At 41.8% G+C, this 17,055-nt stretch overlaps 1 protein-coding gene across 1 annotated transcript in view; it reads right to left on the bottom strand.

The window, feature by feature from the left end:
* Positions 1 to 15,179: 15,179 nt before the first annotated feature.
* Positions 15,180 to 17,055, bottom strand: part of HTR7 (5-hydroxytryptamine receptor 7) — an 86,287-nt gene continuing 84,411 nt past the window's right edge. The window contains exon 3 of the mRNA XM_088476535.1: positions 15,180 to 15,348. Coding sequence (XP_088332661.1) covers positions 15,288 to 15,348 — 61 coding nt within the window. The 3' untranslated portion in view covers positions 15,180 to 15,287. The remainder of the gene's footprint in view (positions 15,349 to 17,055) is intronic.

Raw genomic sequence — 17,055 nt, 5'->3', positions numbered from 1 at the left:
CATGTGAGGATGACCCGGTGTCACTGGACAACATCAGAGCTGATGAAGCTGCAAAATGCGCAGCAGGGTTAAAAATGTTTTCTCCAACTGAAACAATTATGTCATTTCAAACAATTGATATGCTGAAATTAATTGAGATGCAAAATTTGTGTTCAATTCAGGAAAAATCCATTTGGAAGTCCAAGGGATGTGGGCAAGAGTCCTCTGGGCTCTGGAGGGATGGACATGGTAAGCCAGTAGCCCCCAAGGCATATTACCCCTGCCTGGCTGAGGCAGCACACGGCCTGACTCATATGGGTAAACAGGGTATGTGCAAGTTGGTGAGGGCATACTGGTGCGCACCAGGTTTTTCTTCACAAGCAGAAAAGATAGCAATGTCCTGTCTGACCTGCTTGAGAAAGAACATAGGGAAAGCGATCCCTACAGAACCATCCCACATTCCACCGACTGATGGACCTTTCCAGGTGATACAAATTGATTTCATCCAATTTCCACCCTGCAGGAACCTTAAGTATGTGTTAGTGTGCAGAGACATATTTTCTAACTGGTTTGAGGCCTACCCAGTGGCCACTAATACTGCTGCATTCACTGCCAAGAAAATAGTTCAGGAATTTGTATGCAGGTATGGTATCCCTAAATTCATCGAGAGTGATAGGGGTACCCATTTCACAGGTGATGTTTTTCAAAATATGTGTAAGCTGATGGGTATTAATAGCCGACTTCATACACCCTACCGACCGCAAGCCAGTGCCAAGGTAGAGAGGATGAACGGGACTATTAAAAATAAGCTAAGTAAAATCATGGCAGAGACTGGACTAGGATGGCCAGAAGCGTTATCTTTGGTCCTACATAGCATAAGGACCACTCCTAGACCTCCGCTGAATCTGTCCCCATTTGAAATATTGTTCGGTAAACAACCTAATTTGATTACAAGTCCACAGGAAGACCTGAAGGGTAACAACGAGGTAACTGTAAAGTATCTTATATCAATGAGTAAGTAGTTAAAGCAACAGCAGCAGAAACTGAAATTGTTGTCTAATGATATGCCTGAAACTAACAGTCATGATGTTGAACCAGGAGAATATGTAATGATCAGAAATTTCTTGCATTCAGGTTGTTTGATCGGTGGGAGGGTCCATACCAGGTGCTGCTGACGAGTACTACATCTTTGAAGGTGGCCGAGAGAGATACCTGGGTCCATTCCACTCAATGCAAAAAGGTCAATCAACCGGTGGAGAAACAAGTCGGAGACAAAGCTGATAGCGTGGACCTGTCAATCGCGAGCTTGTTCCAGGAGGATTGAACAGGTTGCAGTGAGATACCTGAACTGAGAGAAATTTGCAGATCTTGTTGTGACAATGGACAGGCCTGCTGTGTTCATTTTCATATTCTCTTTAAGATTGCTCACCATCCTGGTAAGTTCGGGGATATCCAGTGTCTGTGATGGGGGACCGATTGAGGAAATGGGAGCTGATGGCAGTGCTGATGGAGTGGAGTCAGGAGGAGTGCAATGCCAATCAGGGGGGTGTCTGACCAATCTTAGTACTGTTATCGTTAAGAGAGCTGTCATTCCGGATACTCGGGGAAGGTGTGGAGGTTTATCGTCTGAAGATTCCTGTATTTGTGAGCTTTGTGGGTTCATAGTTGATGAGAACTGTATCCAAGGGTGCCAACCTAAATATAATCCGTACTGGGGTGGGTATCCTCTAGAGGATTATCATAGCATGGTAGGCAAAGTGTTAAATCAAACTGATTGCTGGGTGTGTTCACATGTGTCACAGGGACAGCACAACGTAGGGTTGGTGCCATTTCTGCTGAATATCACAGAAATTTTAGAATTACAGAATGAAAAACATTGGATGGGAAATTCCTCTCATCCAAACCACCTAATTTCAAACTCCATCAATTCCAAGTAGATAGATAACTTTTGTGCTTAAACATAACCAACCAATAGACCCGGGAGTTGGGAAGTGACGGGGAATAATCAGACGATGACCTTCTCACAAAGAGCTGATAATGAGTCCATAAACCATGATCTGTTACGCTCCATTAAGTGTGGTGGGAAACATTTTAGGTATCGGTATACATTGAGTTCCACCAAAGAAATTATTGGTAAGGTGCCAAATGGTTATTGTGCTAAAATAATACAGCCATAAACTTGCATGTACCAGATGGAAGAACCAGAAATAGGATTGTTTGCAAGGGAAATGTGTTTAATGATAATGATGCATACCATTCCTTATGTTCTCCCTGATAATGTATATTTCATCTGTGGAAGAAAAGCGTATAAATGGCTCTCCCCGAATTCCGAAGGTTTGTGTTACCTGGGAAGAGTAGTCCCAGAAGTTATGACCCTCACACATGTTGAAATGCTGGGTATACATAAAAACACACCGTCACCATATCTTCACACACAATATGAACACAGAGGCAAAATAAATATGGTACCTGGTGACGTACATAAAGCCACACAGTTAATCAGTGAGACAACTGGCTTTCAAGTTCTAGTCGCATTGGATCCCACCAGGATCGCTCGGGGTACATAAAATTTTAGATATATCCAGGAACTTGCTAAATTGAAAGATAATATCACCAAGATGTACAATGACACATTCAGGTATACAGGGAGAGAATTGCAAGCGTACAAGAAAGAACTGGTGCAACACAGGCTAGTGTTGAATTATTTAACTGCTGTTACTGGAGGGTATTGCGTAATGTTAGCCACCCAATTTGGAGTAAAATGTTGCACCTATGTCACCAATGATGCCAGCGACCCTAAGGAGGTGATAGACCGGAAGATGGATGAAATTCTGAAGCTAAAGTGGGAATTTCATAAGAACCATAATGCTTCAGTGGCTGAAGTAAAGGAGAAGATAGAAGGATGGGTTTCATGGCTGAACCCAGTGAAATGGTTCTCAGGTCTAGGGGAATGGGTCCAGGAAGTGATCGCCAGCATAGGCAAATTCTTAATCCTTATACTGATTGTCATCATAATAATTGGCATATGCATCCGGTGTGTTCATATTGTGTGGAAAATGTAAAAATAGAGTAAAACAAAAGAATGAAATTATGATAGTGGCCAGTATGAATACCGAGATAAATACAGAACTGCATTACAACCCTGAGCTAGAAAATACCATCATTTAATGTATTATATTTAGCCATGCATAGAATGTATTATTGAAATGTTATTTTTAAAACACCTCAGATAATGTAAAGTCTCAATTCCCCTTCAAGACTGCTTTTATAATACTGGTGCATTCCCACACCTTTCACATGATCTTATAAGACCCACGGTGTGCGTATAATAGTAGTTTTATGTCCCCACTCAGAGACACATTATTGATGGATTAAGAACCACCTTGTGCCATCCCATAATAACACTAAATAATATTAAAATGTAAGCCTAAATTTAATTTTAAGATCAGATTGTGATAGCATGTTGTTCACTATCAAAGGGTGGACTGTTGAAACTAGATTATTGGCTGAGACAAGATCAGTTTAAAATTGAATCGCAGCGACACCATCTTGCGACTGGCCGCAAGACGCCATTTTGCAAGATGGCCACCTAAGCGCCATTTTAGATAAACTCACACTTTAGTACATGTGGCGATAATACTATTAGCAAGTTACGGCGATTCACCAGAAGCCTATTTCATGACTTTACGTATTATAAAGGATATATTTCAGAAATGACTTTACAGTATGCCAAAATTGATTGCATTAGCTGAATAAAGCAAATGACTATGTGATAACTAGCTTGTGTAGTTGAGCTTCCTGGACAGTGTCTGCTCTCACTACAGGTGGTCTGGCTCGAATACACACCTTACATTAGCAGACTTCCTGCAATGACATGATTTCAAAGACTAGAGTGTCATCTTAGGTCTGTCTCTTGTAGCTGGGCTATTTGCATTTCACACAAGAGACTGGGAGAATAAAGAGTTTTTTTCTTTTGAAGCCTGAGACAGGTGGGGGGGACTGCTGACAGAGTGGGCATGTGGAACTATCTGGCTCAGCATGTCACACTGTTAAGATGTTCACTTAGTGAGAGTTAAGTGCACACTTCCTCATACACACATTAATACGTCTTTATATAAAAAGTTGGTTCAGTTAGTTGAAATGCTGAGAAATAAAGATATTTGATAACTAAGGTTTTATACATGTTAAGACAGCCGTGTTTGGCTTTGTATTGATGCGTACTCTTTCCACAGTATTCCGGTGTAATCGGTGGGGAGATCGCATCATGCATTCTCAAGTTATGGATCGCAGAGACTTCAAACAACAAAATGTATATTTTATGAACAACTGTTAGGATGACTGTTAGGGGGCGGGTGGGCAGAGACCCCTAGTTGTTGGAGGCTGGGTTGAGTCTATTTGAAGCAGCCTGTTAAACGCTCTGTAACAGATGGTTCCCCCATGGGAACCAATGGCATAAGCAAGAAACTTCTCTATTGTCCTGTCTATTCTGGGGGGGGAATAAACATGTGTGCTCAAACACTGGGTCTTTAGTCTTCTTGCTGAATGCTGATAGATGGAGGTTTTCTTTCTGAATGCCGGTATCAGGTCCAGAGCGCATGCGTATGTATACTGTACTTGGGGTCTGTATAATTCCTTTGCGCTAAATTGTACACAGATCATAGCGCATAACTGACTGTACTTTTACTTGAATAATACTTTGTGTTCGGAACCAAATGTTCTGAGTCTGGAGTCTCTATTTATTGTATGACTGCATACGCAAATTAGCGTCATCCTTAGAGGTTTATAGGAAGGATTTTAGAAGGTACAGGCAGGGGTATATAGAGGTTCATTTTAAGATTGTCAATCTAAAGACGCACCAATCAGTATTTCTGCAGCTATGGATGCTGAGGGTGGGCTTCTCAGACTAGTATATTAGGATACACAGATGCACACCTGGGAAGAACATTGTAGCAGCATTTGCATAAAGTCACAGACGCGGAACCCCAATAGACCTAGAACTGACACAGCTGCATCCGATTCAATATCTGCTCCTTAAGTTGTTTAGAAAAAGACCATAAGATCTAAAGTCAAACAATCTGCAATTTCATGCTTGGCAATTTGCCCAAACTGTAAGCACTTTTAAACTCAATACAACCATAATGATACTGCAATTATATTATCTAAATCAGAATGATCATATCAGGCACCAAGAAAAATGTGACTGGAACATTACTGATATTCGCCTATGTATGTATGGTTTTGCTATTGGCATTATGACTTGGTAAATCTACTGTAGGATGACTGGAACAGTTCCTCCTTATGTCTCTTCATCTTTTCTTGGCTCAGGAAATGAGGCATCATGACATCTCATCTCAGCGCACCACACTTACCAGCCCAGTGAGTTAGTGGAGGAGGGGAGCCGGACGTGCCACTCAAGTATTGACCACCACGCGTACACGGCGATATGTTAAATTTTTATTTTATGGTGGCCATAGGATGTGGACAGGGCCATGCCTAGAACCTTTGTGCAGATATGGATGGACCAGATGAGAGAGACCAACAGAAAGAAACATACTGTATACAGACTGATGACTAAGTTTGGATGGGGACAATTTAAGCACAACTAAGTGTAAATTTCATTGTTAATGTAGCCCCTTTTAGAGAGGTAGAGCTCTCCAGACCAGCATCTCATGTATTCGTATTTCTGTGGGTTGAAGTGTAAAATGGTCCTCACTGATTTTTAATATCTCCAGCACATACTCGATGTTTTCAATAAATACCAAATTTACTCTAGTCATTCACAAGTCCTGCACAAGAGTTGAACTCATCTTGGTGATTTCCAGTCTCCCTGTCAGTGTCGGTATACATGGTTAATATACACAACTTAAATGTACCAGGTGCTATTATTAAGATATTGTCAGTGCCATAGTGAGCTTTGTTTTGCCTGGTTAATAGGCATGGCCATGCCTCCTTCCAAACATACAGTACTCGTGCCACAGGGAGATGCCGTGTGCCTCCCAGCCAGGGGAAAATCATGAAGTGGGGGTATTCATCAGTGTGATCACTCCCCCCAACACACACAGCCAGAAGAGAATGCTGCTGCTGATCAGCAGCAGCAGCCTCTCTGGTCCTGCCACAGCCCAGCACACAGGCAAATCAGTGCACAAAAATAACACAAACATTACAGGAGAATCTAAGAGCAGAGCTGTAACTAGGGTAGTGTGACATGTGCCATGGCACAGGGCACCACAGGGCAGGGGGTGCAGTTCAGGCCTATAAATTTTCCTGTTAATTATCATTCTCACTTGTAGCTTGCTCTTCTTTTATTTCCAGGATCTCCTGGCTGCCCCAGGAGTACCCCTATCCTCTTCCCTGGTCTTTCCCAATTAGGCCATGGTCCTGTTTCAGGTGCACTATCTTATGACTCTATTTAAAAAATTGGGGTGGAGCCAATGCTCTCTCTGGCACAGGGCACCAAAAAGTCTAGTTACGGCTCTGCCTAAGAGTGTCCATGTGTGTGTCTGACATTTCTGATTCTGACACTGTAATCCTAAAGAAGCCTCCTTCCATCATGTCTGAACCCTCTGCAATTGTGAGGACAATTAGTAGTTAAAGTAAGGAAGATGATGGTTTAGACACAGAAACTGAGAATGCTACTTTCGAAGTTGTAAACGTGCAACATGATGATGGGGTCTATTTGTGTATCTGACACTAGTGGTGTTGTTGATGTTGAATGTGTTGAACAAGAAAAAGTTAGTAACATTCAGGAGGATTATGTTGTTTGCATCAAAGTAACTTAGCCACCATCCTATTACATCTTTTGCAGCAGGTTCATTCTGTGAGGTTCTGGTTTTGTTGTGGACCCGGAGTGGTGATATTAGCAGACACAGAAGCAGATTTAAATGAAAATGTGGAACTTTTCATGAGTGATTTAGTAGACATGAATATGGCAAAAGTAAAAGTCAAGGCAAAGCACTGAAATGCACTTGGGAACTGTAGTGAAGCAAATGGGAGAATGTCCAGATAGTGACAGAAAAGAAACAGTCCAGTATGCAGGTATGGTGAGCTGAAATGATATGCAGACAGACGGGATGTGATCCAGCAGAGTGTAAGTGGAGGCAAGGTGCAGGGTGACAGCAGACTCAGGTACTCAGGCAGGAGGAAGGTAAATGGAGGGTGCAGGGAAGTCCAACAGTTGGAGCAGGTAAGATAAACAGGCTAGGTAGTATTTTCAAGGAGGCAGGTAATGAGCTCAGGAACTCTCTCTCAGCTGTCGTTGAGAAACACGTTGCACTGGCAATGAAGGGAGGCTCTGGACCTTCCTAAATACCAAGTGCCACACTGTGACTGGCCCGGAGAGAGCACGTGACCCACCAGGATTGGACAACTGAATCACCTGGCCGGAGGCAAGATGGCGGTGCCCATGGCAGGTGGAACGGAAACACCGCCAGGCCTCACCAGCCCAGAGTGACAATGTGCCCGCAGAGAACCACGCACAGCCAATGCCCCTCACCAAACACCAGCGCCACCGCCAGACGCCCCCCGCCACAGCGACCTCACAGGTATTACCCGTCGACCACCATGCCGAGAAACCCTGGTCGTGACACATTCAAGTTGTTTATCAAAATCTGGAAAATCATATATTTTCCAGCTTTAGCTACTTGCAGCATGGATAGATACCAGTACATGCAATTTTCACTGCCAACACATCAACCTCTTCATTAGCGATTGGAGGTAGACCCCATAAAGCAATCCATGATTCCCCAAAAAATCCTTTTGCTAGGGCTGAAGCTATTACTGCTATGATAGAAATAAATCTATGTCTGATATCTGCATCTGGATTTATCCGATTAGTTGAGTTTATGTGTCCATGCTACCAAATTCCATCTCAATAAATACATCTTCCACTAATTACTCCATCTCCAATCACCTGTACTGATCAGTGGCCTGTGATTGGAATTAGGATCCAGGCTGACACCATCTCGACAGGGTTAACATACCGACACTTGGTGGTCGATATGCTAACCCTACCACTCTCCCTACCCTAACCCTCCCTTCTTGTTGCCTGAACTTAACCTCCCCCATAGTGCCTAAACTTTATCTCCCCTCTAGAGCCTATACCTAACCTCCCCCTCCCCGCACCCTAAACCTAACCCTCCCCTTAGTGCCTAACCCTAACCCCTAAACCTAGCCCTAACCCGCCCCCCAACCCCGTTACTTACCTTCAGCATCCTGGCAGTCGGGATGCTGATGCTGGGATTCCGACTGGTGTCAGTACTGTCGCAACAGTAATGTAAGTGTATTCAGTTTGCATTTGAAAACTCACGTTTGGAAGCTTGTTCCATGTTTTACATTTTCTTTTTCTTAAACTAATCCATGCTTTACCTTCTACTAAGTACTCCACCACCAAAAACCTGTACTGGCCCCGGGCAAGTGATTTGCTGTTTGAAATAAGTTTGATGGTGATCTAGTTTTCTACTAGACTTTACTACAGGAGCCTGTGGCCCGTGATTTGCTTGTGTTGGTATTACATTTTCTACTAGGCTTTTATTTTTAAGCAAGCAGTTCTTGATTAATGAAAACATTATATAGGGTCATAAAGTTTATTAAACTGCCATCCTGTCTGTCACTGCTGTGCCACACACAAAAGGCCTGATTCAGAGCCTCTCGTAAGCGGCCGCTCGTTCGCTCCGAGCGATGTTCGCACATCTGCGCAATGCATGCATATGGGTCGTAATGCGCATGCGCCAACCAGTCATTGCGGTCGGAAATCGTGTGTTCGCAAAATAGCGAGTGCCTGCTAATTTGAGTGACAGGATGAGCTGTTTGTGGGTGGTAACAGGGGAAGGTGCTTGAAAATGGGGAGTGGAGATCCGAATGCAGGCGTGCCAAAAGGTCAAAATGGGCGTTTTAAGGGTGTGTATAATTAACAAAGCAGCGTCATCGACCACGTCACTTGGTTGTTTCTTAGCCTGAACTGTTCGCATGATTGCGGTAGGAAAATCCAACCACAAGCACTGCAAGCAGTTCAGACGCCTTTCGATGTACTCGATTAATCAAATAAATAGCGGAGATGACGTAGGATGCGAGCGGCCAGGGGGCATCTTTACAAAATAGCGAGCGCATGTTTCGTTCGCTCGCTCAGACATAGAGGCGTGAACAGACCGCAAAGAGCGAGCGATCAATTTAAATAGCCAGCCCCTTTTTCTGACCGAGTGAGCGCAAATAGCGTCCGGCTCTGAATCAGGCCCACAGTCTCACTGTGAAGATATGCTAATCCTCTGCGATTGCTGTGCCGTTGTAGCACAACATAAGGACACCAACTTTACCTTACACACGTCCGTAGTACTTAACAATACTGTGAAACCACCGGTAACATTGAGTACAATCGCAGTCTCACGCACACTTGCACAAGCTCAGATCTTACTCAAGAATTGCTAACCTCATTGCGCGCAGTGAGTACACAAGCTGGATATGGCATCCCAGTGGAAAATTTATGCGTGTCCCTTCAACGGTGTTCAAACGCACTGGCACGCCTGCATTTCACTGACCAAGCCCCGTCAACACCCCCAAGAGGTACTTCCTGTCAATCACTCTGCGATGGGCCTGCGTAGTTACTGCGATTGCAGTCCCAATCGCAGTGGTGTGTTCGCGCACTACATACGCATGCTCAGAATGCAACAATCGGCCGATTGCGTGCATAATCGCAGTTGCGATCCATGAGAATCAGGCCCTATATTCTTTAAACTGCCATGTGTTTGTGATGCTGCTCTGCTATTTAGTTTAGCCAACCAGCTCGCTGCAACCTACAATATTGTGAGCTGGGAGGTGTCAAAATTGACTGGAAATTAATGTTATTGAAGTTAATAATACTGTAGGAATAAAAACAGGCCCAAACTGAGTTTAGCTGTTTTTATTTAATTTTAAAGCAATTTAAAACCATCACAATTGTGGGTGGTTTTGCAAAAACAAAATACAACAATGATTTAGAACTAAAACCATAACACGGAAGTCTGCTCTCATAACAGCTATAATATTTATACATACTAATGAAAATGTATTGATTGGGCTTGCCTAGCAGAACAAAAAATATACTGTAGGTTATGGCAAAGCCGTAACTAGACTTTTTGGTGCCCTGTGCCAGAAAGAGCATTGGTGCCCCCTCATTTTTCAAAGGGACATTATGCACCCAAAAAGGGAAATGTCCTCATGGGGAAGGGCCAGGGAAGAGATAGGAGAGGCCAGAAGATGCTGGGGATGAAATAAGAGGAAGCTACAAGTGAGAATGATAATAAATAGAAATGTGACAGGCCCAAACAGCGCTGCCTGCCCTGTGGTGCCCTGTGCGATGGCTCCAGCCGCACTACCCTAGTTACGGGCCTGGGTTATGGTCATTTCAAGTAAAGTAGAAAGCTCAACGGATCTTTATATGAATTACAGCTTATTTTGACTGAAACAATGTTTCTTGAACTTGCCAGAATAACTATAGCTTTTAGAATGGTACAGTGGTATTGGTAATCATAGACAAATATAAAGGGTAAGTGGTAATTAGCGATAAATAAAACTGCTGCAAGTTTCACAATTAGAACAAAGGCCCTGATTCAGAGCTGGACGCTCTGACAGAGCGTTCGCTCTGACTCAGGGCCGTCCCTCTTACTTTTTAGAGCAGCCTCCCACAGCTATAGTGAGCGGCCAAAATGATGGTCGCGATGGTCAAGACCATCGCGACCATCGGGCTTGCGACAAGACCCTTGCGGTATGGTCTCGCTGCCACAAGCCCTGGAGCGCTTTTGGCTCTATCAGAGCCAAAAGCACTCCCACTGACATCACTAGTGATGTCAGTGGGGCCGGCCCCAGATGGTAGGCGTTCCCATGGGAATGCCTCCGTGTGGGCAGCCACACCCCCGGCACACACAAAGGGGGGGGTGTGCTGTCAATCACCATCAACAGCACGCCCCCTTTGGTGTGAGACCCATAACGACGGCTTGGCCGTCGTTATTCGGGTCTCGCTCATGCGCACGACGGAGCCGCCTCCGTCGTGCGCATGCGCACTTGGGCAACATCGACCCGCTTGCAAGCGCTCAGCATTCGCGAGCGGGTCTGAATCAGGCACAAAGTTTCCACAATACAATACTCACATACCTTTCTGCACTGTATTTGTATTTTATTAAATTATTGTTTATGAGTAGAGCCGGTAAAATGATGTCTAATTTATATTGTTGAATGGTGTTGTTGAGGTAGGAATGGAAACTCTAAAAGATGAAATTCAGTTGGCTAAATATGCCCAAAATGCAAATCGGATACACAGATGAAGCAACACTCACGTAGCACCATTAATTACTTGTCTCTTGGCATACTGACCATGAAAGCTACAGATGTAGCCAAGTTCATCTCTCCCATGATGCGTGCGCAACAGTGCATGGATGGCATGACTAGTGTGCTCGCACCTATGGCATGCGCTTGCGTATGCACGCGCATGCCATATACTTCAATGGAGGAAACGCCAGCTGCAACGAGTCGCAGCCTGGCGAGTGATGCGCTATGCCACTGTGCGTGTCCCCATGTGGCAATGATAAGCATGGCTACATCTGTCCCTCTAACTCCATTTCACTGAGATTGTATTTTAATAATGGGAGTGCTGACCAAAAAGTGAAGCCTTCACCTCCTAATGGTGTTTGCCTAAATTAGAGCAGATCTATCTAACAAATTTTGTAAATTTTTTCATTGTAAAAAATAAAATATAATACAATAGAGGACATTCAAGAACTTTGTCTAGAGAAAAGGAGGCAATGAACACAGCAATCAATGAGATTTGAACTGTTACATTTTTTTGTACTGATTATAATGGGTTTGGCAGAAAAGATAGAGAGGAATTAGATAGACAAAAGATGTTGGACAGGCAAAAGGTCGATGGGGACAAAAGGTTGACAGGGACAAAAGGTCGACATATAAAAGATCAACATGGATGAAGGTCGACAGGTACAAAATGTCTACTGGGTCAAAATGTCAACAAAAAATGGTTGACACAAAAATGGTCAACACATTTTTTTCATTTTCTAACCCTAACCCCCCCCTTGGTGCCTTACCCTGACCATTGGGATAAGTGCCTAACCATAACTGTCCATTCTAGTGACTAATCCTCTGGTAAGTGCCTAACTCTGGGCCTGATTCAGACCCGGTCGCAAGTGCTGAGCGCTCACAACCGGGTCGATGGTGGCCCAGAGCGCATGCGCACGGCAGAGCCGGCTCCATCGTACGCATACGTCAGACCCGGATAGCGACGGCACTCCGTCGCTCCGGGTCTCGCAACAAAGGGGGCAAGCTGTCGATGTTGAGTGACAGCTCACCCCCTTTGGTGGGCGGGCCGGGGGGTGGCTGCCCAAATGGAGGCATTACCATGAGAACGCCTGTCATTTGGGGGCGGCCCCACTGACATTACGAGTGATATCAGTGGAAAGATTCCGGCTCTGTTAGAGCCGAAATCTCTCTGGGACTTGCGGCCACGAGACCCTACCACAAGGGTCTCGTCGCAAGCCCGATGGTTGCGATGGTCACCCACAGCTATGCGAGCGGCCAGGAGGCCGTTCTAATAAAAAAAACCCGGCCCTGATTCAGAGCGAGCACTCTGTCAGAGCGACCGGGTCTGAATCAGGCCCTCTATCCCTAAAAAATAAACAAACATGTGTTGACCTTTTGACCCTGTCGACATTCATCCATGTTGACCTTTTCTTAGTCAACCTTTTATCCCTGTCGACCTATTGCCTGTCTAACATCTCTTATCTATCTAGACATTGTCAACCTTTTTACTGTCTATCTATTGACTGGAACACGTTTATAATATGAATGCAAACATCTAATTGGTTGCTATGGGCAACACTAAATTTTCCACACAGTTTCCTGTAAACAGTTTTCCAAAATGACATTTTATGGAAAGAATTAATTTCAGATGAATGTGCAACATGAAAACCTGGCAATGTTTTACTGTAGGTAAAACACCAAGCAATAAATAGAATATAGCGGCGCTGCCTTTCCTGTTTTCTTTTAACATAAATGTTCATATTGCAGAGGACATCCCATAAAGAAATAATTTCTGCTCATATATGTCTCCAAAAAATGTGCATCAGACAAAAAAAGTAAATTTCAAATGCATTGTCCACTTGTGGACAAATACACAGTCACTCTAGTTATATATATATATATATATATATATATATATATATATATAACTAGAGTGACTATATATATATATATTAATTATTAACACATACTCCTTTTATTAAAAATAATTTTCCCTCAAAACAAGTACATAGATTTCATGGTAGCCAGTTTGTGCATTGGTCAGAAAAAAGAACGTTATTTGGAGCTCACTGGACCTTCTAGGAAGCCTATTCAATGCGGTAAATCTCACCAGCCTGCAAATAGATGATATTGGGACTTCCGTAAGGCTGAAGCCGCAGGCCTTCCTTCACTCTGGCTCTCAGCGTGTACCCCGCTGCTGACTCTGCCGCTCACCTGGCTCACGGAATTACACTTCAGCATGGCTTCTAGTGTGTGACACGCTGCTGACACTACTGCTCACACGGCTTACCAGGTCAAACTTAAGCACTCTATACTTTATAAAGTTTTAACATCTCCACTTGCTGCTGATGCTTTTCTACCCTGGATCGGGTCTTTTTCAAGACACAGGTGGATAAAATTTTTGCCCTAATTTATATGCCAGCTATAAGATCCGGTATGCTCATTACAGGTCATTGTTATGTTACACACAATCCAGTGTTATTTAAAGCAATAAGCATGCATATTCCATATATGCAGTATCTGCAGATATTATACCACTTAATAAAAACTTTACAAAAACAAGGGGTACATATAATAAGAAGCAAAGAAGAAAAACATCAAAGAAACCACTCATTTAAAACTCATTATTGGGGCCTTTCGGATGTAGTGTGTCAAATTCATAAATCCAGTGAATTTCAGCGCGAGCTAAAGCAGTATTAATATTATCCTTCCTCCAATTACCTGGGTTGTGAACACCATTGTCACAACCAGAGGAAGGCTCCAGGATAACATCTATTTGCAGACTGGTGAGATCTACAGCATTGAATAGGCTTCCTAGAAGGTCCGGTGAGCTCCAATTAACATTCTTTTTTTCTGACCAATACACAAACTGGCTACCATGAAATCTAGGCACTTTTTATGAGGAAAAATTATCTTTAATAAAAGGATTATATTTTATCATATATATATATATATATATATATATATATATATATATATGAATAGAGTGACTGGGTTTTTGTCCAAAGTGGATAAAAAATCTGAAATTGACCTTTTTTTCCGATACACATTTTTTGGAGACATATATGAGCATAAATTATTTCTTTACGCGATGTACTCTGGAATATGGACATTTATGTTAAAAGAAAAATCTTTCTCTGAACAGGAAAGGCAGCGCCACTATAATCTTTTCATTGCTTGGTGTTTTAGTATTGTATGACAGAAGAAGTTGAACTATCCTATGTAAAGATAAGTGGCTGCAGATGGAGAAGAGCTTTTTGTTGAAGATCCCACATTGTGTTTATTATTACTGCAGGTAATCTTCAATAATATTCCCTCGCACCGCTATGGGATGTGAGGAAAAACTTATAATGATACTGCTCTTGACCATGCTGAAGGCACTTTATGGCCAATGAATTACCCCCGAAGAATCTTTTCGACATTTACTATAGGAAATGTTTTAAGCAAAACATTTAGGCTATAAGTAAGTGTAAGTGAACTAGGCAGGGACCCAAATAAACATGGATTCTGCCGGAAACAGTATTTTGGAACAGAAAACCTTGAATATGTTTTATAATATACCGCATAGCAAATAATATACCTAAATTTAAATTGCAGTAAATGATTAGTTGTTATTCGGAGACTAATATACACTTACCTCTCGTAATAATATTTTTGAAAGCCCTTTTTAAGAAAGTCATAAAACCACATGACTAAATTAAATAATACAGTACTGTATCTACAGTACAGTACAGAATGATGACTGATAAAACAAGTTGGCATACCAAATATGTAGTTCTAGAAGCATAAACACATCAAAACAGAGATGAAAATTATATCGATAGCAAAAAAACTTTATTCAGTACATAGACATTATAGTTATAGATCCACAAAGGAAAAACATTTCTTTTACATTATAATTTTAAATACACTATTGTTCTTACTCTCCAGGCTTTGTAGTAATGATATATTATTATGTAGTGGAAAATATAATTTAAAGATTAAAAAGATTATGCTGTCTTCAAAGAATGAGAGTAGAATATAAGCAAAGATTATGTACGTAGTCTGCTGATAAATTGCTCTTGTAGGAGATCTTCTCGTGAACAGTTTTTTCTGAAAAACAAATAAACAAGATATATTGTAAAATATAAATATTGTACAGTTATTTTTGCTGATGATTTTGTGTATAAACTAGTATTCTAACTTAAATTAATTTTTTTTTATAAAAATGTATTCTTTAATCTTTCAATCTAAATGAGGTTTTTCATTTTAAAAGTAAATGTAACTATTCCTGCTCCCTTCACAATAATAGTATTGTGGATGGGATCCCAGAAGATTGTCACTGTTTGTTGTATTTAGCAAGACTATTTAACATGTGACCCTCCATCTGCTGTGAAACTACACATCCCAGCATGCTCTGCCACAGTTTTAAAATGCCCTAATAGCAAAACTGTGACAGGGCATGCTGGGATGTATAGTTCCACAGCAGCTAAAGGGCCACATGTTGAATACCCTGTTGTATGGCTTACTGTACCTTTGCAACTACTCAGGTAACTCCATGTAGGGTCGGACTGACCCACAGGGGTACAAGGAAATCCCCCGGTGGGCCCCACTCCGTGAGGGTGCACCCCCTCCTCTAGTGATCAGGTTCAAGACTGTTTATTATATATATGTTACATTGTACTGCACAAGTCAGGTATATGGTGTATTTTCGACATTGTATTGCTGTTATTTATCTGGTACATTATAATTCATGCACCAGCAGTATTTACTATATATACATTTTAAGGGGCCCAGTCTATGCACTCTATAATGGCTAGCCACACCTATAAGTATGGGCCGCTATCACTGCAATCCCCCAGTGCGCCATTCATACCCCAGTCCCACATGACTCCATGGCATGAGTGCAACTCTCCTAACAATGGCAAATGGTCAGAGTCCCATAGAAGGACACTTTACCGAAATGAAAATATATAGAAAATAAAATTGATTTATGGGAACTGTAAGCACCTAAACCCTTTCTAAACACCAATGCAAAAGCATAAACAATTTTGATTATGGTAAAGATTTTCACTTATTCCTATGGAAAATAGTGCAAGACAGAATTCAATTAAAAGCAAGCTAAATCAAGCCCCTATGAACAAGCCTAAAATGAACATGGCTACAGACTAAGACTAGTTAGAGCTTTGGTGAACAAATACTGTCAACCTAAATAAAATTGGAAAACTCAATTAAAGCAAATACTATTTTTGCTTCAGGAATCTTCCTTCTTTCTCTATAAAAGAGAATTTTTTCAATTATGAAAATTCAAACTCATTCTGAAATAACTTTAATCTGCAGTCCGCTTTAAAAAATTAAAAAGTCCAGCTACTTAGAATGGGTGGCACTGGCTAATGACGATTGTACACAGCAATCTACAGGTCATTATAACTGCATAGGCCAATTTCAGTTTGATGATCTGTGAAAACCAGTTTGAAGCTCATACAAATCATCATTAGAGTTGAAGTAGCCAGTTGGCAATGGAACACATAAAGATGCTTCATAATACAATATACATTTTCTTTTAAATTGCTTAGGATAGGATCACATGGGCTGAAAAACATTTACATCATAGAAAAAAAACACAGCATTTGAACTATTCAATTCCCTGTCTATTTTAATCAACCTATATACAGTACTTGATTCCTGTCATATACTTTGCTTATTGTTAACTGAAACACACTTCATTTCTCACCTTGTGTGATGCTACCTTTGACGTGTAACAATGAAAGATTAATATAATTTCCATATTTATAAGAAGAACTCATTTGTTTTATTATT

This window comes from Taudactylus pleione, unplaced genomic scaffold (genome assembly GCF_031769625.1).
Source record: "Taudactylus pleione unplaced genomic scaffold, aTauple2 ptg000016l, whole genome shotgun sequence".
NCBI lineage: Eukaryota > Metazoa > Chordata > Amphibia > Anura > Myobatrachidae > Taudactylus > Taudactylus pleione.
The sequence above is the reverse complement of the archived record's forward strand: the minus strand, read 5'-3'. Positions and strand labels throughout refer to the sequence as shown.